The sequence below is a fragment of the Myiozetetes cayanensis genome, unplaced genomic scaffold, assembly GCF_022539395.1.
Source record: "Myiozetetes cayanensis isolate MyiCay16 unplaced genomic scaffold, myiCay2020 scf31, whole genome shotgun sequence".
In the NCBI taxonomy this organism is placed as follows: domain Eukaryota; kingdom Metazoa; phylum Chordata; class Aves; order Passeriformes; family Tyrannidae; genus Myiozetetes; species Myiozetetes cayanensis.
The window spans coordinates 2628705-2656199 of NW_026087533.1; the positions used below are offsets into that span (position 1 = coordinate 2628705).

General features: G+C 48.4%; 2 protein-coding genes across 7 annotated transcripts in view; one reads left to right on the forward strand and one right to left on the reverse strand.

The window, feature by feature from the left end:
* The window catches only part of LOC126645580 (lethal(3)malignant brain tumor-like protein 3), a 42503-nt gene extending 21632 nt beyond the window's left edge, over positions 1-20871 (forward strand). For 4 of the 5 annotated variants that reach the window (XM_050326181.1, XM_050326182.1, XM_050326185.1 and 1 more), the window contains 9 exons: positions 2233-2343; positions 3475-3589; positions 3708-3807; positions 4522-4701; positions 5962-6093; positions 6465-6526; positions 8864-9030; positions 13494-13556; positions 16823-20871. In XM_050326181.1, the coding sequence (XP_050182138.1) occupies positions 2233-2343; positions 3475-3589; positions 3708-3807; positions 4522-4701; positions 5962-6093; positions 6465-6526; positions 8864-9030; positions 13494-13556; positions 16823-16951 (1059 nt within the window). In that variant the 3' untranslated portion in view covers positions 16952-20871. The remainder of the gene's footprint in view (positions 1-2232; positions 2344-3474; positions 3590-3707; positions 3808-4521; positions 4702-5961; positions 6094-6464; positions 6527-8863; positions 9031-13493; positions 13557-16822) is intronic. The other variant, XM_050326184.1, reaches the window with a different exon arrangement.
* The window catches only part of EPB41 (erythrocyte membrane protein band 4.1), a 777038-nt gene that overhangs the window by 631097 nt on the left and 118446 nt on the right, over positions 1-27495 (reverse strand). The gene's annotated exons all lie outside the window — the stretch shown is intronic.

Sequence of the window (27495 nt, forward strand, 5' to 3'; positions counted from 1 at the left end):
TTCTTTCATTGCAGCTCAGTGCATTTATCTGGAAGCTCACTGTGAGCAGAAACAAAACAAACACCTTTAAAATAACTTACAAATACTTTAAAATTGATTTTTTTTTTCCCTCCCACGCTGCTGGCTCACCTTGCTAAACTTTGCAATATGTTCAAAACCTTTTCTGTGCCACTGTGACACTTGGTTCCTCCTGCTGCAGTTGGAGTTGCAGGTTAATACCTGCTGCCCTCCTGTGATTTTGCTGGAAAGGTCCTTGGGACTGAGGAGGAAAAGCAATCAGGGAGGCCTCAGATAAGGGAGGCAAAAATCCAGCCAGACAGGTTTGATAATTGCTGAGTTTCAGCAGGTGTCCACTGGAGGTTGTTGCAGGTTGCAAGGTGGGTGTCAGGGGTTTGAAGAGGCTGGTTTTGCCTCTTCAGAGAACTCTAAAACACGGCTGGAATTACCTGCAGCACAGCTGAACTCCAAAACATCCCTGGGATCAAGGTTTCCCAGAGGGGATGCACTGCCTTGTCTGCCTCTTTTCCTGTTTCCTGGACATCACTGTTCTGTTCCTTCGGGTGTCAGGCTTTTAGAGATGAGTAGAAGGATCAATTCTGGCTCTCACGAAACTCCAGAGTGTAAATTAGCATCCAAAACTGTGTTTCAAAAACGAGACAATTAAAAAAAAAAAGTATTTGATATATCAACAGTTATTAGAACTCTTTTCAAGATCAAACCTCATTATTTTTCTGGCTTGGTTGGGCTGAAGTGCAAATAAATGGCGAAGTTATTGATTTTTTAAAAATTATTATTATTATGCCAGTTAGCAATTACAGGAAATCAGTACATAAAAATACGGGTTGAGAGCCAGAACAGGGATTTCTCACTGAATTAGTTGTTAACAGTTTTAAAGAGCTGTCTTATCTAGTCTGGAGACACTGATCATCAGCACAAATAGCAGGTCTTGGGGCTGCATTTCTGCCCTCTCCTCCCCCCCCACAAAAACCTCAGGAGGCAGTTCCATTGTAAGCATCACTTGCATTTCAGCTCATCCTCTGGGGGCTGGCAATTCAAAACCCCTCATAAATTATTGCCAGAAGGGCAACAGCCCTCCAGCAAGGCTTAAACAAACAGCCTGGCTCCTCTCCTGGGCAGGATTTGGATCTCAGGCTCCTTCCTCAGGGCAGACAGGCAAGGTTGGCTGGTTCAATAACATGCTCTTAAAAATAAAAGCAGTTCAGATCTGTCTGGTTTCTAGAGTGCCCTGTGGGGAGAAATCTGTGTCCAGGTGAAATGACCAAAATGGAACTTCAGGTTGGGAGTTTGGGGACCTCCTTCCCTGCCCCCAGCCACTGGCAGTAAAAAGGACAAGGAAGATTGGCAGGGAAGAGTGGTGGTTATAATCACCTTTTCATTTACCTGATTGTGTTCAGACACCAAATTTATCACTTCTTGCTAAAATCCTGACCTCTGTGTACAGAAGTGAAGGGGGATGTGTTTGGAAGGAGCATCCAGAGCTCCATAACCCACAGCTCTGGAGGTCAGAGGAGGAATTTGCAGTCAGATAAATGGGAAAATTGGGCAAAGCTGTCTGTTGCCCAGAGATTCAGGTTGGAAGGGACCCTGGGCAGCTGCTCCAGGGCTCTGCCACCTCCATGGAAAGAAGTTCTTCCTCCTCATGAGGTGGAACTTGTGGTTTAGTTCATGGCCACTGCTCCTTGTCCTGTTGCTGGGCACCACTGAACAGAGTCTGGCACCATCCTCTGGCACCCCTTGGAAATATTTGCAGGGATTGTTGGAATTCCCTCTTAGCCTTCTCTTCTCTAAGAGAAGATCATCTCTCTGCTGGGTTTGGGATGTTGCTGTCAGGCTGCAGTCCATGTGTCAGTGGAGCTTGTGGTGGTGTCTGGCCTTTGGTCTGTGAGGGAAGAGCCTCCTGCCCTGGCTGGGAAATTCTCCTCTGTGCTGGGACAGCTCAGGCTGCCTCGAGTAATTTGGGACTGCTGACAAACACACACCTCAATCCTCTTGGGAAATTTGGTTATGACCTCTTGGGAACTCAGATTTTAACCTCTTGGAAGCTCTGATTTTAACCTGTTGGGAACTCTTGGGCACTCTGATTTTGGCCTCTGGAGCAGTCTGTGTGAGATCAGTGCCCAGAGCTCCAGAGGGGTGGATGAAAACCCGAGCAGGTGAGCAGCTCTGAACTCCCAGGCTTTTTAACATTCCGCTTACAATGCTCTCTTCCAGCGCCCTGCTCACGGATTCCAAGTTAATATGAAGTTGGAGGCTGTGGACAGGAGAAATCCCATCTTGATAAGAGTGGCAACAATAGTCGACAGGGACAACCATCGCATTAAGGTGTGACCTTGCTCCCGAGTGCAGAGCCCTGTGCTGAGGAACAGAAAAACACCCCCTTGGTTGGAGGAGCAGCAAACAACTGCCTGGCAGCTGATGTGGCCTCGGGGCCTGCCCAACTGGAAATGATTTCTGCTGCTTTGTTCTGCTGAAATCTGATGGAATTGCCTGGTGGTGTTAGTTGCTGTTTTAATGTAACTGCTCTGAAATGACACTTGACAGTGTGATTTGCCATCTCTCGGCGTTTTTCTGTGTGCTCTCTGGGGCTGAAGGCAGCATTAGTGTTCAGCTGGGGGGAAAATACCTGACAGGGTTTTTTTTCCTACCATGCTTTAGAGGAAAACTCAAAGCAATTTAAACCCTGGTCCGTGAGGGAAGTGGTTTCATTCTCCAGTAGGAATTTGTAACATAAATGGAGTCTTAAGTAATTCTTTTCACATAAATATATTGCCAGAAACATCTGGTGTGCTTTGGCTTCTGAGAAATTAAGTATGAGCCAGCAAAAGTGGAGTCTGCACTGATGGAAGCTCCTTGGCCACAGGTCTCCTTCCCAAAGGATGGTTGTGTGGGCAGGAGTGGAGTTCACTTCCCATTATCCAGTTGATTCTCAGTCTCATGTGCTGTGAGAAAAAGCCAAGTTTTGCCAATATATAGTAGCTTGGTGTTCAGTTCATCCATTTGAAACTTTGCTGCACAGCCAACCCAGTAGCCTTTAAACTCCAGTGATCTTCAGTCTTTGTTAACCTGACCTGGATCTGAGCTATTACCTGGAAATTGTAGCTTATCCACTGCAAAACTCACCGAACTTGTTGGCTTTTCTGGTGTTTTGGGATCCTCAGAGAACAGAACAATTAAATGACCAGTTTGTTTGCATAGGTTTGGGCTCTGAGTGTAGTGTGGTCTGTGGGGTGACACAACTGTGTCACCAGAACCTGGGTGTTCTGTAAAGCACAGATGCAGGAAAACAAAGAGTTACCCTGAGCACAGGGTTGATTGTGCCTGACTGAATTGATTGAAATGAAAGATTGAATGAATCAGCCCCAAGCTGAGCAAGGTGAGACAGAGGGGGAAGTTAACATAAAAGCTGAGTCATGCCCTTAAGTGTCTCTCTGACTGAGACTGTGCTTCTTTCAGATCCATTTTGATGGCTGGGACCCTCATTATGATTTCTGGGTGGATGCAGACAGCCCTGACATCCATCCCGTGGGCTGGTGTGCCAAGACTGGACACGCTCTGCAGGTCCCTCTAGGTAAACAGAGTCACCACAGTGTGATGCTGGATGGTTTTCCTAAGTGCCTTTTTGCTCTTCACATGCAAATCTGTGTAACTACTTTTTTTTTTAATTATTATTTATTTTTTATTTTCAGGTGCTGAGGATCCAGAGGGAGCAGTGGGACAAGTGTGTCCCACTCCAGGCTGCCACGGGATCGGGCACGTCCGGGGACCACGATATGGGACACATTACACGTATGTAAATGAGATCCTCTACGAGTCTGAGTGCTGTTAATAATGATAATGCAGCAACAAGCACCTGCACTGCACTGAAATGATCTCAGTGTTTGTCCTGGAGGTGGTTATATCTGCAATTGCAGCTCCCTCTTGTGTCTAAATGTGCTGTTTCATCATAAATTCTGTTTATACCAGTATAATCATTATAACTGCGTTGCAAACAGATTAATTCACTCCAATTTCTGCATTCCAGCAGTGCTAAAGGAGGGGTTTTTGTAAAATAATATACCCAAGAATGGCAGGCAAGGAGATATTAAAGAGGGAGAGAGTGTGGGTAGGTTATTAAAGTACAAGAGTGAGGAGAGCTCGCTCAGGTTTTGTGCTCTACCTTTTGATTTCTCTTGGAAGAGAAAGGTTTTTCTCCAGTAAACTATTTTAAAGAGCAAGAAAACAATCTCAGGTCTGAAGATCTGGTAGCTTACAGTGTGGGCTTTGGATTTTTCAGAGTGAAAGTTGCCAAACTCACTTGTTCCATGAGATGTTCAAATAAGCAGGTGACAGAGGACGGGCTCTTCTTTAACACCACCTCAAAGTGGGTGATAACATCTCCCTGAGTGTTTGTGGCCTCGTTTTTTTATTGGGTTTGTGATGGATTTCTCTTCCTGTGGCTGGTAAGGCTGTGTGACTGGTAAGCATTGTCATCTCTCCCTGGTTTTTGTTTCTCTGTCCCAGGTTAGTTGGCTGCCCCTACTCTGACGTGAACCTCAGCAGAGAGAGCTCCTTCCAGGACCGGCTGAGTGGGGAGAGACCTCCCCCTGGGAATACCATGCAGAAAGCCAAGAGGCTGGAGACTCCTGCCCCATTCCTGCTGGGAGCAGGGGAGTCTTCTCAGGGAGACTCTCCCCAGTCCAGGTGAGCTGAATTCTTGGCAGGTACTGGGGAAAAAAACCATTTACAAGGATAAAAACCACCGGAATTGGCAGAGAAGCAGCAGAGCATTGAGTTCATCTGTCTGTAATATTGACCCGTGCCCCAGACACTCTTAACACAGAGCAAGGCACTTTTATACCCTCATATGCCTTAATAGGTTTCTTGATTCCTTAATCCTGCTGCTCTGGTCACATTCCAGCAAAGGAAATTGCATTCTGTCTCCATAAATTTTTCCTTGCTGTTCCAATTTAAAATACGTTCTTTTCCTTCCTTTCCTTGTCCTAAAACTGTCAGGCCAAGGTTATTTTGCACCATTAAACTGTGTAAGTGCAATCCAGACTCTGTGTGTATCACTTGGCAAACAAGTTGAGCTCCTTCAGATACTTTGTTTTCTTACAGGAAACTCTTGGAATTGAGCACCCTCGAAGCAAACTGTGTGTTAGTTCTTGGAGCACAGGAGGCAGTTAAATGTGTTGTGGGACAGATCAGGGCACAAAGGATTTTATTAAGATCATCTTTAGTCTTCACAACTCCAGTCTCACTGGGGCAAACTCCAGCAATACTTTTATTCTTTGTTGTGTATGAAGGCTTCTATGTATTTTAAAGTTCATCTATTTGTTCAGATTTATAACATTTCCAAGATCTGTTTGGCCAGAAAAAAAAGGAGTGAGTCTCCTCCCAACTAGAACTATCTTAATTTCCTAATTTTCACACCAGAACTGATTGCATTTCAATGGCACTGTCACCATAAAGCCCCCTCAGGAGATTTGGGATGGCATTCTAGAGTTGTGATATATTTCTATTCTTCTAAGTATTTCATTTCCTCGTAGTGGGAGGTCTAAATTCAGCCTGTAAATCTGGTAACACTCTGCTGCTTGTCCTTCCTTGGCCAACTCTGTAGCTCAGTTGATGCATCAAACTTAGTCATGGAGACTCTTAAACGTTATCCAGAGGTATCAGGATTCAGAAATCTTAAATCCCTGGCTTTCCCCATTACACGGTGGGTTCCTGCAGCTGCTGGGATCAGAGCCCGAGTCCACAGAGCCTGATTTACTTCACAGCATCTCCCCCAGTCCATGCAGAGGAGTTAACAAAGCACTTTGAGACTCGTGGGGAGGGAAAGTTCCACCACTAGATGGTAGTTGCTGCTCTCACTTGGAAGGAGCAGCCAGCTTCGCTCTCCGGTGGGAGAAGGGAACGGAGGGTGCCAGCTCAGCTCCTGTCATTTGTCTGTCTTCCCAGAAAAGCTGCACCAGACGGTGAGAAGTGGTGTCAGAGCAGCGTTCACACTCCATCAGAGCAGTCTGAAAACAGTCAGGAGAGAGACTGGGGAGAGGAGGATTCCTCTGCAGACATCAAAGCCACCCCAAAAACGTAAATAAGACCCGCGTGATGTATTTTCGGGCATTAACCATCGTGTTTCTCGATGCTGTATCTGAAGGAAAGGTGTAAATCACAACTTACAGTTTGATCAGGGGTTGGCAGCCGAGGGCTTTAGGATGACATGGTGAATCTCTTCCCTTCCTCCCAGTATTTTTGGCCCTCTCTTTCTTGCAGCGAACTCAAGTCCGAGTTCTAGCCGTGAATTTAATGGCTCTGGGATTGGAGCAGTGCTACTGCTTATTTTAAGAGGGAAAAGTTTTTTAGTTTCTATAAGTTTCTATAAGTCCCATTAATCTCTATCTAGAGAAGAAATTACATCCATTTCTGTATCATCTGAAATGTTCTGTAATTGCTGCTTTCAGGCTTGGGTGCTCACATGCCTATATCAAGTTCCAGCTGGTGAAACAGGAAAGCAATGGGAAAGGTTGGTTAAATTTTTATTCCTATTTCTCTGTGTGTTCAGATCCCTTCAATATCCCCACAGTCACAAGGAGCATTCAAAAATTCACAGCTTTTTTGGCTTTGGATTCCACAGTCAAGGTGAAGCTGGAGGTGATGGCAGTGGTAGTTTTAATTCCTTTAAAATGATGAGAAAGAGTAAAATCACTTAGAAGTGAAAGTTTTAATACTGTGTAGAGTGAAGGTTTGTATTTATTAACTGAGAAGACAATTTGCACCAGCTCTTGTGCCACTGCAGACTCTCCTCTAGTGGCAAAGGAAAGAGTTTTCATTCCCAAACAGTGTATGACCTGTGTCAGGCCTTGACAGAGCCAGCACAATGTCAAGGGAGACTTGCTTAAAAACCTGGCAGATAGTTTAAGTTCCATCAGCTTCTTTTTTTAGACCCTCCTGGCTGTCCAGAAATGTATTCTGAATCATTTAGGGACTTTTTTTTAAGGTTTTCTTAAAGACTGGGGGAAAAAAAGAAGTTAAATGGAGAAAACAATGATTTTTTTTTACTTTTCCTGGTACATGACAGGTTAAGTTTCCAGAGCAGCTTTCTGCTATCACTTTAGCAAACCATATGCTTAACTTTCAGATTTACTATAAAAAGCCATTTCAGAGAACGGAGCTGACCAGGCTTTTAGGAGGATTTAACATGGTAATAAGTCTCCAATCAAAAATAGCTAAGCAGGCACAAACTGGGACAGGTGCCTAGGCTTTTTTTTTTTTTTTTTTTTTTTTAAATTTATTTATTTATTTTTTTAATACTCATTTTTTTTTACCTAGTGCTGAGTTCTGCAGTCGGAGCCAAGGGATCTGCCAGCTCCGAGCTGCAGTCACAGCTGGCAGGGAAAGCTGCCCAACCATCCATTTCACCTTCACCTGACACGGAATGATGGAAATCAGGGGAGGGAAATGCAGCAATAATCCACTGCCCTGTAATGTCACAGCTACCCGGAGCTTCCAGCCCAGCTCTGTTTAAACTGTTAAAGCACTGCTGCCTTCTCAGAGGGAAAATCATTTGTTTGGGTGCTTTTGGTGCTTAGCACGAGGATTTGGGCTTAGGGGAGGAGTTGGCATGAGATGGAAGCAGTGGGGGAAACTTTGGGCACAAGTGGGACCTCCTGGAGCAGGGAGAGGTGGGGACAAGGACAGTGGGACAGGGGAGGAGTGGGGGACGCCCTCCCAGGAGCGGCGTCTGTGCCTTGTTCTCACCAGGAGCTCCTGAACCGAGCCGTTCTTACTCAGACTTTGTTTGTTTTAAGCCCTCCCTTGATCTCATTATTAGAAATTTGATAACATTCGATGCTGTCCCACTTCCTTTAGGGACATGGAGATGAGGTGACCCTCAGGACAAGGGGAGTGACCGTTCCCCAGAACAAGCTTTACCTCCAGTGCTGCTTTCCCTTTGGCTGGAAAACCGTGGAAATCTGGGATGGGGGGGGAATGTGAGGGGGTTTATACTCTGCTATTTTCCTTTGTGCTTTCCACGTAGCGACTGCCACACCCCCCAGGTCTGACACCCCAGCCCACTGAGCTGAGGCAGCCCCTCCAGGCTCAGGGATCCCTCCCAAAGGCAGGGATAAATCGGGAATGCCGTGCGGTTGCCGCGGGATGGCGCCGGGCAGGCAGGGGCTGGGGGCAGCCCACCCTGACCGCCCTCAACCCCAGGAATGTTTCCCAGCTTGTTTCCATCCTCTGCCTGGCTTCCTGTTGTATAAGCAGCACGTCCCTGCAGGACCATGACTCTGCACTGCTCCAGTGATCTCATTAGGGAGGGGTGATTTCTTCCTCTCTCTCTCCCTTTTTTTTTTTTTTCTGTCTTGGTTTTTAAAGCTTCCGTCACTTGACACATGAGGAGGGAGTTGATGTCTGGAGGTAACAGGCAGCACTCCTGGCCTGGGAGTCTCCCCAGGAGCGAGCCCAGGCCACGGGCTGGCAGGCACAGAGCCCTTCCCAGGCTGGCTCCAGCTGGGAGCTGGAACTGTGCCATCAGTTCCCAGCCGAAGATGCTGTTACCAGAACTCCTCCACCTTGTCAATAAAAGGCTGCAAACATCTTCTCTGTTAGCAGCATGACATCATTTTCCAGGGAAGAAGCTGACGATAAAGCCTCCAGCCTGGCAATCTTATCTCTTTTTTTCCCCTCTCTCCTGCTCAGGAGGGTGGGAAGGACAGCCTGGAAGCTCAGTGTGCCGTGTCTGGCCCCCCCTGACCACCCTGCCTTGCTCCCTTCTCCAGACTGTGACCCTTCCTCCTGCTTTGTAATTGCTCCTGCTTGGAGCCTGGCTCTGACTTGTCTTCCTTTCCTTTTCCAGGCCCTGATTTGGATCTCCAGCAGGCCCTCCACCAGTCCATCTTCATGCCTTCCCTGGCCTCTAACCCGACCCACCGGCTCCATCTCTTCTGGGAGCAGCACTGCAGGCTCTTGCCAGAGGTCTCGGGCCTCACGGCCAAACAAGTTGCCAAATGGACTGTGGAAGAGGTGAGTTCCCTGTTCTCCTGCTCTCCTGGGCTGCAGGAAAGCCAGCACCCTCCTGCTCTGGAGTGCTAATTGGGAGACATCTTTATTTTCTCCCCTTTCCTCCTCTGCTTGCTGTGCATATGCCACAGCTGACTCAGCTGGAAGTTCCACCCAAGTCCCGTTATCAGGGAAGGATCCCTGTTAACCCTCTGGTATCCTCAGCTTCCATAGGATTCCCTCCCTCCCTCCCTTTGTTTGTTTATTTAGCCCTTGATCTCTCCGTCCTCAGGCCTGAAGCATCCATCTGACAGCAGATTCCCTTTCTCTCTGATCTCCCTCCCCCTCTCCCGTGGCTTTGCTGCTGATTCACTTTCTTGCAGAGAATTCCAAACTGTTCGTGCCCACTCCTCCTGCATCTCCCTGCCTCATTCCCCTGGGACAAAACTGCCCACAGCCTGACCTGATTTCTGGCAGAGGTATCTGTGCAGCTGGGGCTGTGTCTCTGCAGCTCTGGAGATGTCTCCTGTAATTAGGTGGTGTGTGAAAACCCGGAGTGTTTTGTGTGCTGAGTAGTTGGTTTTTTGCCTCGATGCCTTGGGCATAAATAATATTTGTCTCTGTGCTGGGGAAGTGGTGACAATTTGGATGCTGGCACTTAATTGCAGGGCATTTAATCCAAGAGGAATGTGCTGTAGTGTTGTGCTTGCAAGGGTGCAGGGAATCTGCAGAGCAGGGGAAAGGTGATGCAGAGGGGATCTTCAGAGACTTGCAGAAAGTGCATTTTCCCCAAGTGCCTCTTAACATCAGATAAATCCAATTTGACTTTGCTGTTTGTGCTGGAGCACTGCTGGGAGTCTGGTGGGATTGCAGTGATGTGGGAGATGGGAACCACAGCAGCTGGGAAGGGGACAGAACAATTAGGGTTGCTGTTTTAAAACTTAGTTGTTGTAGCATTTTTTTCTTCTGTTTTTTTCTTTTTGCTTGTTTCTTTCTTTGTAATAAAAATGTGTTTGAATTAAATTCATAGCAAGGAGGGAAAAAATCTCTCCAAAAGATTTGCTCTTCCTATCCTTTTGAAAAAGCTTCCAATGATTTGTCCAAAAGGTCTCTTAGCAAATCAGTAAAGTCAGAAGCAGTTAATCCTCTGACATGATAATCAAAATCTCTTTCTTTTGGATAAAACAGGGACGCTGGTTCATGTGGAAGTACAGTGGCAGGATCCAAGCCAAATAAAATTTGTCCTTTGCAGTTGACCTTTAAAGCAACTGCTGGGCAAATTTATCTGGGATATTAGCTTGATAAGAGATGAGTGTAAGCAGGGACCACAGGACATGGATGGAGGGCACTGGATAGAGTGATTCCAACCCAGAATACCCTGAGCTCTGTGCTGCAGCCTGAAACAACTGAGGAAGTTTTGGCTGCCTGTAGCAGTGTGATGGGCACATTAAAAAGCTCATTTGCAGCCCCACAACGGACTGGCTGAAGTCATTACAGGTTTTTATGTTGAATTTCAATAAAGGGGGTCTGTTTTTGCAAATTATGTTCATCCCAGATTCCCAGAGGAATCAATTTGGGCTCTGTCTGAGCACTTGCAGGATCAGCATGTGCAGTGCAGTGAAGCCTCGGGTCTGGGAGATGAAAGCAGCAGGACTTGCTGTGTTTTAGGGAGTCCAGAGTACATGTGGTCTGCTGGCATTTGGGCTCCCAACATCTTCCTGCAGGGCAAACATTTGCCTTTGGGTTGTGCTTTGAACTCTGCTGCACAAAGGAGCCCGTTTTGCTGATCTGAAACAAGAGGGTGTAAAATTCTCCTCTGGTTTCAGGCTAAAGAACTGTTTTTATTTTAGAAAACCCACATAAAGGAAAAAAAAAAAAGTTGCTTTAATTCTCTGCTGGTTGAGAACAGCTGAAATGGCAGAGCAGCAGCAGCATTTAGGGGCCCTCCAGCAAAGAAACTCCTGCTAACACTGAGCAGGCAACAAGAGTAGTTACTTTAATGCAGCTTTGGTATTTATTGAAAGCTTCCTGTCATGTTTTTAGAGCCCAGCATATTGACTCACAGAAGAACATTAAGATGTGCTGCAGTTGTATTGTTCATTAGTTAATCCTGCATCAGTGTTAATACCTGAGGGGGGGAGGGGACTGTCCTTGTGCCAAGTGCTTTTGGTTTTTTAAATCCCAGTTAAGCCCAGCTTGTCTCTGGTGACCTCAGGAGGGGTGTCAGTCCTGCAGGAGCTGTTACAGGGGTGCAGTGGGAGGCAGGCATTTGCCACCCAGGGATATAAATCCAGTGCTGATCTCAGAGTGTCACATCTGGGATCACATCAGCACCTTCCAAACGGGTCACGTGGAGTTTCTGAGGTGTTTTCAGCTCTTTTCCTACCCCTTTTCCTTTCCTAATGTGCACTGGGAGTGTAAGAGCTTCCAGCAGACAACTCTGGGAGCATTGGGGTGGTTACAAGGATCTCTTTCTCCCATTTCTCCATTCCTTACAAAAGGAAAGCAGTATTTTGTTGCTGGTTTGTAATAGGAGTTGGCACTTCTGCAGGAGAAAATTTGGAGTCACTGCCTGATGGAGACGTGGATTTTAGGGATTCCTTTTAAAATGGAGCAAGAAGGGCTGGCAGGCATTCACCTCCTCAAAGGAAAAGCCTTGATCCCACTGTGTTCCCAACCTGTCCCAGTTCCTCACTGTGAGCCCCTCCAGCCTCACCCTTTCCCTGCATTCAGGGCTTCCCTGCCACTGTTGGGGGGCTGGGTTGGTTTCCCCTGGTGTCCCTGTGTTTTTACCTCATGCTCTTGAGCCTCCCTTGTCCCTCAGCTGCCACATCTTGGTCTGGGGACTCTCCTGCCCTGCAGTGATGGCCCAGGCAGGTCACTGTGGCTCAGTGGAACCCAGGGTCTGGCTCCCCTTCTGAGGCCCTTCACTCCTGTTTGCTCCTCTTGCATCCTCTGTGCCTCTCTTTTCCCCGTCCCTCATAAACCCCAGGGCTCCTGTTTGCTTAAAAAGCCTCTCCTGTGGCACAAAGAGCTCCCCAGTGTCCCTACAGACGACTCCTGGGACAGATCAAAGGTCTGTCACTCGGTGTTGGTGACAGCAGCCAGCAGCAGTTGTGCAGGGAAGGACACAGGAGCCAGGCAAGCTCAGGTCATTGCCAGGAGCTGTCTGCCAGCCTCCCAGTGCCAGACACTGAAGAGCCTCCTGCCCTGAGGGGCCCAACTGTCTCTTAAATTCTGGAAGGCACCAGACCCTGCAGAAGGATTTTAAATTTGTGGTTTAATTACAAGGGGTGGGGACGATTCAAAAGGAAAGTGGTGTTTTGTCATTTGGTCGTAATAGGAGTTTGCACTTCTGCAGGAGAGAATTTGGATGGAGAGGTGGATTTTAGGGGTTCCCTTTAAATGGAGCACTGAGAGGGATGCTCTGCTCTCAGGTTACATAAGAGAAACCACACAGGAATTGGAGCTGCTCCTGCCAGGGGAGAGCAAACCTGGAGGGCACTGAGAGCCCCATGGGCAGAGGGAGGGAACGACTCTCAGTGTAGTGGTGGGATCAGCTGGAGATGCAGTGACACAATTTAGAAGAGGCTTTGACAATCCTGAGTTGAAAGGGTGCTCGTGTCTGACAGTGACCCCTCCCAGCTGCTTGTTTGTGTACAGGAGGAGATGTCACATCTGTAACAGCTCACATGGATGTGCCTCATGAAACAGAGCTGCTCCTGCAAGGGAGCATCCAATTAGCAGGAGATGTTTTGATCTGATTATGCCTCAATATACAAATCTTGTGTGAGCCAGTGGAGGTACAGCTGGAGAAGACAATACACATTAATTCATCCTGGGCTGCTCCTTGCACTCCTTAGTGTTATATAATGTAACCCAGGTCTCCAGGGAGATTATTCCAAATGTTAACAGATTCCCTGCACAGAAAGGTTTTCCCTAGCGTGAAATGTAAAATTAACTTTTACTTGTTTAATCCTCTTGGTACCGTGGATCCTGTGCACCCACCACGGATTAAATAAAACCAAAACAATAAACTCCTTTCCTTCCCAGCTCTCCTGCCTTTGGGTGTTGGTAAACCAGCAGTGCTCATTCAGCTGCTTTATCTCATCTCTCACAGGCAATGTCATCCTGGGAAACTGCCTAAATCCTTTTTTCTTCCTAAATTTACTTTCCAACAATACTGTAGAGAAAGTGAAGTTGAGGGTGGGTTTAAAGTAGTGTAGCCATACACAGCTTTTAATCTGGGAAAAATAACGTGGATTTTGTGATGATCTTTTAGAGGAATGGAGAAGCAGGGAGAGAAATGGTCAAATGGCAACAAGGAGAGTTAATGCTGGCAACCAGAACATGCAGAGGAGTTGCAGCAGCAACTCAGAAATACATCCCTTCATTAATGGGAGAGTTTTAAGTACTAAAGTTGTAACAATTTTTGCTTAAAAAACCTCCCATTCTGAATTGTCCGTGTTCCTTTCCCGGAATTCCAGGTGGTGAGCTTCATCCAGCGCTTACCTGGCTGCAAGGAACAAGCCTCTGTGTTCAGGGAAGAGGTAAGTGCAGCGTGCCCTGGCCCTGGGCTGTGAGCACAGACCGTGGCATTTGGGAGGCTGAACTCCAGCAGGGCTTAATTGCATCCTGCTGCTTTAAATTCCCCCTGCAGTTCCAACCGGGGAGCTTCTGCTGAACATCCTGTCTTGGACCGTCGTGCCGTGGCTTTGGCACCACAATAAAGATGTCCTGTTGGAGCGGGGTGGGGAGGATCTCATCTGCTGCCTCCAACGAGGACATGTGCTCCTGGGGAGCCTGGCAGGCACAGGGTTTCCCAGGAATTGCTGGCTTCCCCCGTGGGGTGGGAGCAGGAGGAGAACCTTTCCTTGAGCAAGGAGAGGTTGGGAAGTCAGAGTGTGTCCTGCCAGCGTGGCTTCTGGGAGTTCCTCCACAGGCACGGGGTAAGGCTGTCCTGGTTTTTGGCACTTGGCTCTTTATGAGCCCCTGATTAATTTGCATGGATGAACCTTGTCCTGGGCTCGTCCCACAGCCTGGGCAGGACATGAGGGGGATATTCAGCCCCTCTGCTCTTCCCCCCTTCAGGTGGGACCCCACCTGCAGAGCTGCCTCCAGCTCCAGGGGAACCAACATCTGAAGGATGTGGAGCTGCTGGAGCGAGTCCAGAGGAGGCCATGGAGATGCTCCAAGGATTGGAGCACCTCTACTCTGGAGCCAGGCTGGGAGAGCTGGGGATGTTCAGCTGGAGAAGAGAAGGCTCCAGGGAAACCTTGGAGCCCCTTCCAGGGCCTAAAGGGGCTCCAGGAGAGCTGGAGAGGGACTGGGGACAAGGGATGGAGGCACAGGTTTAAGGTCCCTTCCAACCCAAGCCATTCCATGGCTCTGTGACAGCTCCAGCTCTGGCTGTGAGAGCTCAGGGAAGGGCTGTTCCTCCCCTGCTCTGCTGCAGTGACTGGAAAGGGCAGGTTTGTGATAGTTCACTGCTCCAGAGCTGGCTCCTGTTCAGGGTCAGTCAGGCTGCAGTGCGTTTTGTGGATTTATGTAGCTGTGCTTTCCTTCCCCCATGGCTTTAAAAAACATGCAGACACACACAAAACAGAGAGCAAAAGGAATGGAGGCTTGCAGAAAGCACTGCCCACAACGTGACAAATCTTTACCTGAATACAGTGGGAATAGTGACATTTATTCAAATGAATCAATCTTTTCAGTGTAGCTGAGTGTAAAAGGTGCATCCTGATTTTTAGGGAAGAGGCATTTTAGAGGCAAGAGTGCTAGATAAACTGTACCAAACAAATCTTGTAATGAGTCCAACCATTCTCCATGCATTTTATTTTATTTTTTCTGGCCGTAATTTAAACAACAGCCACTCCTTTCTAGTCCTGACAGTGTCACAGCCGTGGTCTATTTTAATCCCTTATTTCCTGCAGCCTCCAAGTGTGATTCCCTGTGCCAGATTCGAGGAGCTTGCATTGTTTCCCAAGTTCATGCTCCAACCAAATTGTCAGTTTGGAATTCAACCCCTTTTTAGCAGTTTGGCTTTGGCCAGAGTCACAGGTGTGAGTGACAGGAGAGCTGAGCTCCCCCACACTGCCCATTAGCTGGGATCAGCCTCGGAGTGCTCCACATCCAGGAGAAATAAATCCCTTGTAGACTTCTCTTGGCGGTGGGGCTGGACAGGGATAAGTTGCTGCTTACATTAGGAATGAAGAGAACAAATTGTGCACAGAATTTTAAAAACCATCCAAATAGGATGGAACAAAGAAATGAATAATAAAGCACAGACTCGTTTCTAGGTCCAGTTCAGGGCAGGTCTGTTTAAAATAAGCATGTGTGAGGCAATGCAGTGAAAATGAAGCATAGGAATAATATTGGACTCCAAAGCATTTTGAAATGTAGGACTGTTTTCCAGCAGTTTTCTGTTCCTCTTGACTCTATTATTTAATTTAAACAGCAGGCCCCATTTGTTTCAAGCTATTTTTAACACGTTCAGTGCAGCAGTGTGGACTCTGGGCAGCCTGAAAATCAGATTGAGGGACTTCATGTGGCCATCTGTGGGCTGGGAGCACTGCTGGCATTCCCAGTGGAGAAATCAACTTCCCAGTTCCTCCCAGTCACTTCACTGGGAGGTTGAATAACTTGCTGAGGGTCTCTTGTGTGGTGAGAAGTGGGGAACCCAAATCTCCTGGCTCCCACTCTTTGCTTTAATCATATTTGCCCGAGTTTACTCAGTGTGTCTTCTTGCACCAGTCATTGACATCCAAAAAGAAAAATTCCAGTTGGGAAGGCAACAAAAATAGCAGAACTGTTGTTCTGGCTGGGCTGAGTGTCCCTCCTTGTCTGCTGCACTGGTGAGCATCAAGTGAGAGGAGGAGACACTGTCAGTCCCTGTAAATGGACTTTAATGGAATAACTTAGGGAGACACGTATTGTTTGTCTGTGTCCATTAATCTTTGGCTTCTTCCCTGCAGCATTTGGGGTTTATATTAATTATATCTGTGTTGTCTGTGTGGATGTTCTTGCTCAAGTAAATTTTTAACCTCTTCTTAAAATAGTATGTCATGATTTCACTCGCTGCTACCTAGAGCATCCTGGATTTTCACATGGTAGGGTGTTAATCACTTGCTTAATTTGCATCTAATTGAATATCTCCTTGCTGGTGGATTTTTCCAGACTTTACCATGCCTTGGTCTATCCAGCACAGGGTTTCTTTTGCCCTGTGCTGACAAAACCCAGTTAGTGCCACTGAAAAGGATTTCACAAGAGCCTCCTGTTTCTCCTTTAAACAGAGACTTGTTGTCTGGGGGCATAAAACATCCCAGTTGTGGGAGCAGCCAGATGTTCACATCTCAGGGATTGTTCTCATCTGGAAGGTTTTTAGCAGAACTGACCGAAAAAAAAGGGTGTTTGCCTTTAATTTTTACCCTGAACAGCTTAACAGGGGTGGAGGAGTCTGTGCAGGGACAGTCCTGGATCAGGGGAATATATTAATTCTTGGGTAGATTGGCATTCTGCATTTTCTGATCTAATTTCTGGCCACAGATTGTGAATAGGCTGTAGGATTTATGGCTTTTTAAAGCAATTTTAGTGACTCTAAATCCTCTTGAAGAAGCACCTCATGGTCCTTCCACAAGCACAAACCGAGGCTTCTCCGTTTGCAGGAAAACGAGATGAGGTCTGTGATCCTTGGAAAGGGCAGCGTGTCTGAGAACATCCCAGGGTGTGGGTGCCAGAACTAGGGAATGACCAGAAGTGGGAACCCTGCCTGAACCTTGCTGGTTAATCCCTGTTTTTGTTGTGTCCCAACCTCCAGCAGATCGACGGCGAGGCCTTCCTGCTCCTCAAGCAGAACGACATCGTTAAAATCCTCAGCATCAAGCTGGGCCCTGCCCTCAAGATCTACAACGCCATCCTCATGTTCAAATCTGCAGAAGACAACTGAGAGGAGCCCCTTTGGGCACATCCCAGAGGGAATTCACAGGGAATGGGCCTTCAGCTGTGAGCATTCCAACGTGCCGAACGGGCGGATTTCGGAGACTCGGATGTATTTTAAGTAGAACTTAGTCCAAATATTTTGAGGTTATAAAAAAAAAAAAAATCCTGCCACAGTCTGGAATATGGGGCAGCTTCACTTCCAAGAAGAGGATTTATTATTATTATATTTTGTAATTGAATTTGGTTTTGATATATCAATCTCTTTTGGAGATGGAGAAGAAACCTCCGGTTCTAAGGGGAATCCAGGGTAGCATTGGTGGAGCTGCAGGAGCAGGAGGAAAGCTTGGAGTAAAACTGACTCTGTGTCCATGATAGTGCCTGAAAGAGAGACTGAGTGATCACCAGCGAGTTCAACGTGTCCTGTGTGTGTAGAGAGAGTGAGGAAGGAGGAGAAAGATGCACTTAAAGCAACTCCCCCATATCCTTCACTGCTGTGACTCAGGAGCTGACCTTTTCAGGACTGTTAAATTCCAGTGTCTCCTACTGATCCTGGTGGTTCTGATCCCCTTGTCTTAAAACCACAGCAGGAAGGGAGTGTGGGCAGAGGGTTTCCATCAGGCATTGCTTCTGCCAGCAAGCAGAACCCTCATTTAGATCACCAGGACCTGTGGGGGTGGGATCTGGGGAGGAAAAGATCCCATAAAGGAATCCCCCACGGGAGGAAAAGGTAAATGTTTTAGCTGTAGTTCCCCCTCAGTGCTTTTGTGCAGCTGCTCTCTGGGCCAGGAACATTTTCTGGCAAAATGGCACAATCAGGAGCACCTGGGGACTGGTTGGGCTTGTTCTTGTCCTCTGCACTGTCAGCCAAAAGCTGGGAATAGGGGTTGGAAACCCAGCAGTGGCCACAGTGTGTGTGTGTGTAAACAGATTTCCTAGAAACAAATGGCTTTTCTTTTGGCCAGTCCAGACTGATGAGTTGTGCTTTGCCCCTTCTCCCCTCGAGGTGGATTTTGGAGGGTCCTTTGGGGCAGGGCAGCAGCTCCTCTGCCTGTCCAGCAGGGAGGCAGGCAGAGCACACATCCAGGGAAGTTGGATTGGAGAGGAATCAGGGTTCAAACAGACAGTGAAATGGGGTGGGAATCACTTCCCAAAAGAGCTGAGGTGCATCAGGAAAGGGAGCACAGCCTGGGTCCCTGTGCAGGCAGCCTGTGCTCTCCTGGTGGGGGGGGAGCACGAGGGTTTCCTGCTCTGCTCAGAGCCAGAGGGAGGAACAGAGCCAATTTTAAGAGCATTCCCATGGGACTGTGACATCCTGGATGGGGTTTCCACACCGTTCCTTCCCGAGCTGTCCTGTCCCCATGGGAACCTTGGTGAGCACCTCGGTGTTCCTGCTCCTCCCTGGCAGCACAGCAGCTCCTGCTTCCCCCTCTGGAGTCTCTCCCTGAGATATTTGGCTGTTCTGGAGTTTATCCAGGACCACCTTAGCTCACACAGCCCTTCCTCCAGAGCTGCCAGCCTGAATCCTGCACGTGGGAGCCCTTCCAAGTGCCAGAGGTGTGTTCACCTCTGCCAGGGCGGTGGGAATCTCTCAGGGCACTGCATGATGGCATGATCCATCCATAGGCACCTCAAAACTCCCTTGGCATCTCTGCCAACAGGGTTGCTTCCTCAGAGCCACTGGGAGCAGGGTGAACACCCTGCCCATGGCCACGTGGTGACACAAGGAATGCATTTCCCTCATCCCCCAGTCCTTTGCCCAACCTTCAGCTGCTGGGAAGGTCCTGCTGACTTGCCTAAAGTGGGAAGTTCCTCAAAACTGTAAATAGAGCAGAATCCGCCCCACTGAAGCCATTCAGTCCTGGGATAATCATTTGGAGCAGTTTGTTTCCATACTTTATATTTTTTATAAGATGTTAAGGAGTTTAAGCCTTCACAGGGAAGACACAGGGTAGGTGGGATATTTAATAACAAACCTTAAATATCAGCCAGGCAGCTGCAGGGGAGAAATCCACTGCAGTGGTAAGGACTAGGCAAGGGATGAATTTAGTAATTTATTAAAATACATTTTTTTTAGTCTTGATAACCAGGATATTCACCAAAGAGTCCCATTCCTTTATCCTGCTCTGCACATCCAGCATCAACGTGAAGACTTGAATTGCAAGTGGCATGTCCTGGGCTCAGGCAGAACTCGCCTCCTGGGCAGAGCAAAATCGCTTCTTGACAAGTGGAGCAGAGGATCCAGAGCTGGACTGTTTTATTCCTGGCTCTCCACTGACTTGCTAAATAACCCTGAGCCTTTCCTTGCTCCAGTTTCCCCGTCTGTGACACCCCAGCCAGGTGGGGTGACTGCAATTTTGCCTCTCTCTTGTTCCTAACAAGCAGGTCCTGCCAGATTTTCTGTTTCACCTCCTCCCTTTGGGAACCTTGAGTTGGGGGACAGCAGATTGCCTCTAGCACCGAGCCAAAATATAATATTAATTTCATTTCTTTTTACTATATATAGATGGAGGATGAAGAGAATCGGTTAAACAAGCAATGAGATTCTAGTCAGTGAAATTATTCAAACAGAAGAGAAATCTTTAATCCTTGGGGCTTCCAAGCCAGCTGGATCAAAGAGGAAAATGTGTTCTTGGAGGTTGTTCAGTGACAGCCAGCACAGTGCTTTCAGCAGGGGGGGAAGGAGGAACCTTTTAGGGCTGGAAGAAGGAGGAATGTGCTTCTTGTGCCTTTTTTTGTAATCTGATAATTGTCTTTGCAGAGCAAGCAAGAATGTGCACACATCTATTCCCCACTCCTTTCCCAAATATAGCTGTATTCCAATAAAACCCAGCGACTTCACTGGGCAAAAAGATTTAAAAACTCACTAATATTTACAAGACAGAAAAAAAACCAAACAAAAACAACTAAACCAGCTCATTTTTTAGCCCCATAACTTAGGAATTCCTGGATTGCCGATGCCGTTCCTTTCCCGTGTGTCCCGGTGAGTTGTTCCTGCTGCCAGGCTCTGCTCCAGGCCTGTTCCCAGCCCTGCTCCAGCCCAGGGCTCTGCAGATGCCTTTGGTTTGTCTGATGCCTTGTTGTCTAATTTGAAACGTGCACTTTGAAGCAAAAAAAAAAAAAAAAAAAAAAAAAAAAAGCCCGAAGTTGTGGCTCTGGGGAACAAAGCTACAAAGCTGAGGCTGGTTTGTTCCAGCTGGGACTGGGAGGATTTGGGGTCTGCTGGATGTTGGCAGGAACCAGTTGTTGGCCCAGCTGAACCCAGGAGCCACTTAGAAATACAAATATATTCCTCAGAAGCCACCCAGAGCTGTGACAAAATCCCTTGGGCCGGCAGAGAACTTGGGAAGTTTCAGTTCTCCAAGTGGGTCTTATTCCTGGCTCTGTTTTATTTCCTGCATCCCTGGTTTTTTGAAACCCAAAGCAATCCTTTTTTTTTTTTTTTTTTTTGTCCTTTCCTCTTCTTCTCCTCGGTCTGGAGTCCCGTTGGAATTTTTCTGTGCCATCACCAATGATCATCCTTGTAATCCAGTAGCAGCAAATTCCAGCTCTGGGTAATGAATCCCATTAAGGTTGGACAGTGACAGCAAAACTCTGCATCCAGAGGGAAAAACCCACCACTGAGCCCAGGGATAAGCTCCTTCAGCTGGACAAGATTTCCTGCCTGCTGCTTTCATGCCCTGCTTAGGGATTTTTTTACCACAGAGAGCTTTAAAGTTTCTGACATCCCCTCCATCATGTGATGAGCCAGCTTATTTTGGAGATTCCTGTTACTTGAACTGGAAACACGTGCAGGGGAAGGGAGCAGGGCTCGGCTCAGCCTCGGGAATGTTTTTGCCTGTTTTAAACCAAATACTCGAGCTTTTCCACACTAGCCATGCCCTTGCACTCCACCAGATGCTTTCCTCTGGAAATGTGAATAAAATTAATATAAAGTTCCGAGCTGGTTTGTTCATTCTGGGGCTGGGGCTGGACAGGGGGGCTGGGCCGGCTCTGACTGGGGTGGGATGGTCATCACATGGTTTGAGGGACAAACCCAGTGGGGGCTGACAGAGAATAACTGGAGCATTCAATCAGGACAAAAAATAAACTGCAGGTTTTTCCTTTCCGAGGAGAAATATGAACTTGGGACCCAAAAAAAAAAAAAAAAATTTCATGTTTTCCTGAGCAGAATAATCTGCAATGATCATTCACCCTGCGCTGCTCAAACTTCTCCATCAAAATATCAGGGGAAAAAACCCGCCCTTTCACAGAGAAATTCAGATCTCAGAAGGGCAAGGACATCCCAGCAGAGGTATTTGATGTTCCCGAGGCTGCACCAGCCATTCCCAACTCCCCAGACCAGGAATCCGATCACGGTAACGAAAAACAAACAAGCTGAGGGTTTTAAATAGAAGCGAAAAAACCTTGGAAAGGAAAGAAAAAACAACACCAATGAGAGCAAATGTTTACCCCGAGGATGGGATAGTTTAGAAATTATGGGTGGGAGCCAACTCTCCCAATATTTTTGGTTTCTGAAGGTTTGCAAACCTCCAGCTGCCAACGTGACTCCATGCCCTGATCCCCCTGGGATTGGGGACCTGCTGCAGGTGTGGCTTTAGGAAACCTCGGGTGAGGAGCAGGAGGAAAAGTTCAGCACCTGATTTTGGGGCCCATTACACAGTGTTTTGCAGTTTATCAGATAATTGGATCCCTGGAAGTGTCCAAGGCCAGGTTGGATGAGTCTTGGTGCAACCTGGGCTAGTGGAAGGTGTCCCTGCCCGTGGCAGGGGGTGGGAATGAGCTTTAAGGTCCCTTCCAGCCCAAATCATTCCATGGTTCTGTGATTCCACGAGTAACATGCCCAGGGCAGGTTCTTGGGGCTGTGGGAGGGTTGCTCTGGTGGAGGAGGCATCCACAGCCCCCCAGGCTTCACCCCAGGGGCTGCCTCAAAGGTTGCTCTGCTGAGCATCTCATTAAAAAAGCAGCAGCCAAGCTCTTTAAAGTGCTTTTAAACAATGATTTTCACTGTGTTTTTTTGCACTAAGTTCAGGTGTAAATCAGGATTTTAGCAGTTAACCTGCTGTCACCTGTGGGTGTACAGGGGGTGGGTGCAGGACCCAGCTCTGACCTCCTCGTGCACTCTGGAGGGATCCTGCACCTTCAGGGACCCTGGGGGGGATCTCTGCCCTGATTTCCTACACACACACCCCTCATCTGACCCCTTAAACCCCTCAAATCCTCCCACTTCCCTACAACAGGAACTGTAAAGATGAACTTCACTACCCTGAGAGCCCAACCCCAGCAGGGAAGAAGAATGAGGGGATGGAGGGAGGAGCTGCCCTCTCCATCCTGCACCTCTGCAGCTGATGGGCAAATCCCAGCTCCAGGAGGGAGGGAGAACAGTGGCACAGGAGACAAATGGGGTGTTGGAGAGGTTCAAGGACAGGGCTGGCCGTGCTCTGCCCCGGGGGGACTTTAACTGTGCTCCCTGTGCCCCAGCCAGCAGCAGCAGTGCCAGGCCTTTCCCAAATAATGCACTTACTCCACTATTTATTGACTTTGCCTGTCACTTCCCCTCATATTTTCTTCTCCTGGCCACCAGGAACAGCCTCAGCTTATGAATTGCCCCACGACACTTTCTCCTCTCTCCGCATTATTCACCAGCCAGACACTGGCAGTGTAAGCAGGAGGGTTTTTTGGAGATGGATACATTTGCTGCTGGAACATTTCCAGCTGTTCCTCCAAGAAGATTCGTGCAGGGGATGGGGATGTCAGTGCCACAGCCCTGAGAGGTGCTGAAGGGGGGGGTCTTTGGCATCCCCCAGCAAAGCCCTCCCCAATTGATCCCACCTGGGAGCGGGTGTTGCCCTTGGGGTGTGGTTTGCCCTCAAAAACAGGGTTATGGCTGCACCAGAATCAACCTGCTGTCCTCCTGTGTCATCAGTGGTGGGTCCTTTCGGGCGCTAAAGTGGCTTTTTTCAGCAGTGCTGCTTTAAGGAGCTTTTCTGAGTTGTCCTGGTTCCTTCCAGCCCCGCGTTTGAATCGACTCGAATTGCCCAAGCGTTAAAAAAACCCCAAAACACCACTCTCAAAAGCTTGTTCCGAACTGAGATGGTTTGGGGCCGTGGCTGTGCTGGAACCCAGCAGCTCTGTGGGTCAGGGGGTTGCCAAAACACCTCCAACTTCTTACACCCTCCTAAAACTTGGAGGAGGCTTTTCCTCCCGGCTCAGGTGCCCGCGGCTCTGCCCTTCGTCATCCCTGGCAGGCCCCGAGCCCAGGGCAGCTCTGCTGTGTCTCTGCCGCTCCAAGTGGGACCACACAGCCACTCAATGAGCCTGCAGATGCTTTTCACGCTGTCTTGAACTCGTCTCTCTTCTGGGTGGATTTGAAAAAGGCCAGAGGAGAGGCTGCAATATAAATTTCCCCGTTCCCAGTCAATGGCTGGGGAAGGTCTCACTCTCTGGTGTCAGTGAAAACACTTCAAGCATCTCCATTTCAGAAGAAACACAGCAGTTGAAATGTTGATTTTTCTTCCCCATAAACAGGTTTTTTTCCTTCCTCCTTGCTCCATGCCAGATCACCACGTGCTGAAAGAATTAACCCAATTAAGTCTTCAGAGCTCAGTGGCACCTCCTCCCTTTTTTTTCTCCCTGGGTTTTTTCTTCCTACCTGTGGCATTTCCCTGCCTGCAAATCTCCTTCCCCATCCATCAGTCCTTGATGCAATCAGTTAATTCTGCCACTTTCCCACCATCAGTTCCCATCCCTGAACTGTGCACACTCATGTGACCCCACAGGCTTCCCATTCTCTTTATCCCCATCCCTCCTTTCCCCACCTCCCAAATCCTGCTGTATCCCACCTGGAGGTGGTGGGCTGAGCAGACAAGGACAGGGGATCCCCTTCAGGCATTGAAGGGCAAAGGCAGACCCAGGGATTTCCCACTGGCTCCTGCAAATTCCATAACAAAACAGCACAAAGATGCTCCTGGGCAGCTCCAGCAGCAGCTCAGCCTCCCCTGCTCCCACCAAGCCAGGCTGCAGGCCCTTCCCATGGCCAGAAATCCCAGGATAAACCAGAGCAAGCAGCACCAGGTCCATCCAGGTCCATCCTTGTCCCCACCACCACAGCTGGAACTGGGATAGGGTGACCCAAACCCAGTGGGAATCCCACAGTGCTCCAAGGGGAGCCAGCACGGGATGCTGTTGGGATCTCTGTGCTCACCAGTTGGAGATGCCAGGCTGGGCTGGAAGCAGAAAGGACCATCAGAGCTTGGTGGGGTGGGAGCGATGCTGGTGGTTGCAGCACGGGCTGTGCTGCTCATCTCGTTGCAGCAACAAGTCTCCAGCAAAGGCAGCTCCAGGAATGTTTTCCCAAGGGATGGGAGGCCCCTTTCCCACCCTCCTCTCCATAAATCAGCCAAGAGGTTTTCTGTGTCTTCCTTGCTGCTTTTTCTCTGCTTCCCAGGATTTTTCGAAACTCTGTGCTGAGCAACCTTTTTGCCCTAAATAACCCCTGAACCAGGCAGTTGATAAAGGAACCGTTTACATTTCAAATAAATAAAGCATTTTTTGGCTTTGGATCAAAACCAAGTTGTGTTCAACGTTACCAGTTTCACTGAGTCACTTCTTTTTATACCCAGGCAGTTTCTCCTATAAAATGTTCATGAGGACTCGCTGGAAACAGGCTCTGGGTTTGTTTTTTTTTTACTATTGCATAAGGTTTCTCCAGGACAGAGCCACCAAAGCTTTTCTCCTGCCTTGAAGCTGGTGCTTGTTTATGTCTGTTTACAAGCAAATTCCATTAAAAACCAAGAGCAGTGCCTGGGATGCCACTATTACATGTTACCACTGTATTTCCAGCTGGATGTTGCAAATAAACTCCATGTCCACTACAAAAAGAAACTCTTCATAAACTTGGAGCTGGAGCTTCTGCTCATGGAGCCAAGGAGCTTTCTTCCAGGTGGGAGGAAAATACAGGGTCTGCCCCTGGAAATGCAAGGAAAAGGGCTGGACATGAGCACAGATTAAATTAACTCTTGTCCACTTGTAGCCACAAAGAGCTTGTGGTGATAACCAGGAGGAGCACAACGTGCTAGTGGATCCCAAAAATCAATATCCACCCCAGCTGGAGACTGGACATGGCAGGAGAGCTCAACCAGGAGCTTTGGCTCTCACCAGCACTTGAAAGGTGCTTGAGTAGCATCAAAGCCATCAGGGTGTCACAGTCCTTATGGTGAGGTGATGGAGCTTCTGGTACAGCTACAGCCCCTCCTCCTCAGGAGCATTCTGTCACCCAGGAGAGATGGATGAGCTTTGTCAGTGGGAAGAGATGGGAATATGAGTTTAAGTCCTGCAGGTCGTTAGGAATCAGGTAACAGCATCTTTGAAGAGGAAAATGATGAAATAAAGTGAATTCTCCAAGTGCTGTTTGATCTTAGAGCCCAGAAGGAGCCCAAAGGAAGGGCATGAAGATGGTGAGGGATCAGGAGGGGCCATATGAGGAGTGGCTGAGGGCACTTGGTTGTTCAGCCTGGAGCAGACTGAGGGCAGAGCTCAGTGGGGGCTGCAGCTCCTCCCGAGGGGCAGCTCCAATCTCTACTCTGGGGGAGCAGGAACAGGACCCAGGAAATGGCTGGAGCTGTGTCAGGGCAGGCTCAGGTTGGCTCTCAGAGAAAGGTTCTTCCCCCACAGGCTGGTTGGGCACTGAACAGGCTCCCCAGGGCAGTGGGCACAGCCCCAAGGCTGCCAGAGCTGCAGGAGGGTTTGGACAACGCTCTGAGGGACAGGGTGGGATTGTTGGGGTGTCTGTGCAGGACCAGGAGTTGGACTCAGTGATCCTTCCAGGTCAAGATAATCCATGATTCCACGATCTTCCAGAGTGCTCAGCCAGAGCAGTAGCTGCTGCATCCCTTTAAGAAGACACGTCTGGTTAGGATCATCCACAGCTTCCTCCAAAGCAAGATTTAAAATAGGAGCCCTCCCCTTCAAAGAGTCAGCTTTGTTTAGCAGTAAAATTGATTAATTACTGGAAGGGATAAAGAAAACAAAGTCTTCTGTTGATCCCACGGGGTCAGACCTGCTATGGCAGAGACTGCAAACAACGGGTGCCTTCACCTTTCCCTGCCCTCATCCCAGGGAGAATCTCAACAGCTTTGGGCCTCCAGGGGCCATCTCCTTGCTCTTGCCTGGTTCAAGGGAGAGGAGCATCATCCAGAGTAGCTACAACACGGAGTATCAGCTGCTCAGCACGAGGGCAGGCGAGGACAGGAGCTGCAGCCAGAGCCTGTTCCTGCACGCGAGTGCTGTCGGCTCTCATCCCTCCTCCCTGGCACGCAGGGAACGAGACAGGACAGCTTTGATGTGACCTGGCATGGGCCAGAGATACTCAGGGCACTGTCAAAACTCTGATTGGTCTCAAGTGGCATCAGCCCCCCGAGAGCTGAACGTCTCATCTGAAGCATCTCAGCTCCGGCACTGGGCATGGGAGAAGGAACCGGGAAAGGAAGGAAGGAAGGAATCCCCTTCTCCTCCTGACACAGCTGCTTTGGGATCAGATGGGTGGTGGAATCGCTGACTTTCCCCCTTGGCTCTCAGGAGAGCCCAGGGCACGGCTGATTTTCAGATGGCTGAGGTCAGCAGTGGTGAATTCCCCCAGGCAGGATGTATGGGATGCTTCCCGTAGTATTTATTGCGTGTTCGATTAGAACAACACTGCAGGATTTCTCTCCTCTTTCCTTACACCTGCCTGTGCAGGCTCTGAGCCTGATTAACCTAGAAAAGCTCCTTGCAGTGTTCAGCAAAGGCAGGATAACTTTAGGAAAGCATCAGATGGGAAGCATCCCGGGAAGCGGGTGGGTTATCCGGGTGCACGGCTTGGTGTGTTGGAGCTCTGCCCTCACAGGGCACAAGGGTCGACTCATTCACTGCTGTTTGGGCAGCTCAGCTAAATCCACAGATGGAAAAATTCAATAGTTGGGTGTGAGATCATAAAACAGTCTCAAAAGAGTGAAAAAAACCCCGCCCTGATACTCCTGTGGGAGCTGGGCTTCATCAGGACTCATAAAATCCCCACTTGAGCCCGTGGCGGAGTGTTAATTATTTTCCTGCCTATTAGAGCCGTGTGTGTAATTGCTCAGCCCCCCCTTAGCAGGGTTAGCAAAGTGCTCTCCCAAATGGCACCTTCTCTTTTTTTTTTTCCCTGGATTTCATCTAGACACAGTCACTTGGAGACTGGATCCAAGTTCTCTACTTAACAGAGTGTCAGAAATCATTGCTCATCAGATGATCCCCTTCCCCTGGGCCACTGATGCCAGAAGAGTTTGCAGTGTTGCCTTGGGAGAACTCCAGGGTTTGTGAGCTGATTTCTTTCCCTTTTCTCCAGAAAATCATCCCGAATTTCGTATCTTTTCTAGGAAGATTAAGCAGCGTTCTGACAGCTGAGTCCCCTCTCGGCACAGGATTCCCAGGAATTGCTTCGCTCTGGGTGAGATCCAAGGCCGGGGCTGTTCTTAGATGCTGTTTAATTAGTTCCCAAGTTCTTTTAGTGCAAGTGCAGATCTACATAAATTAAGT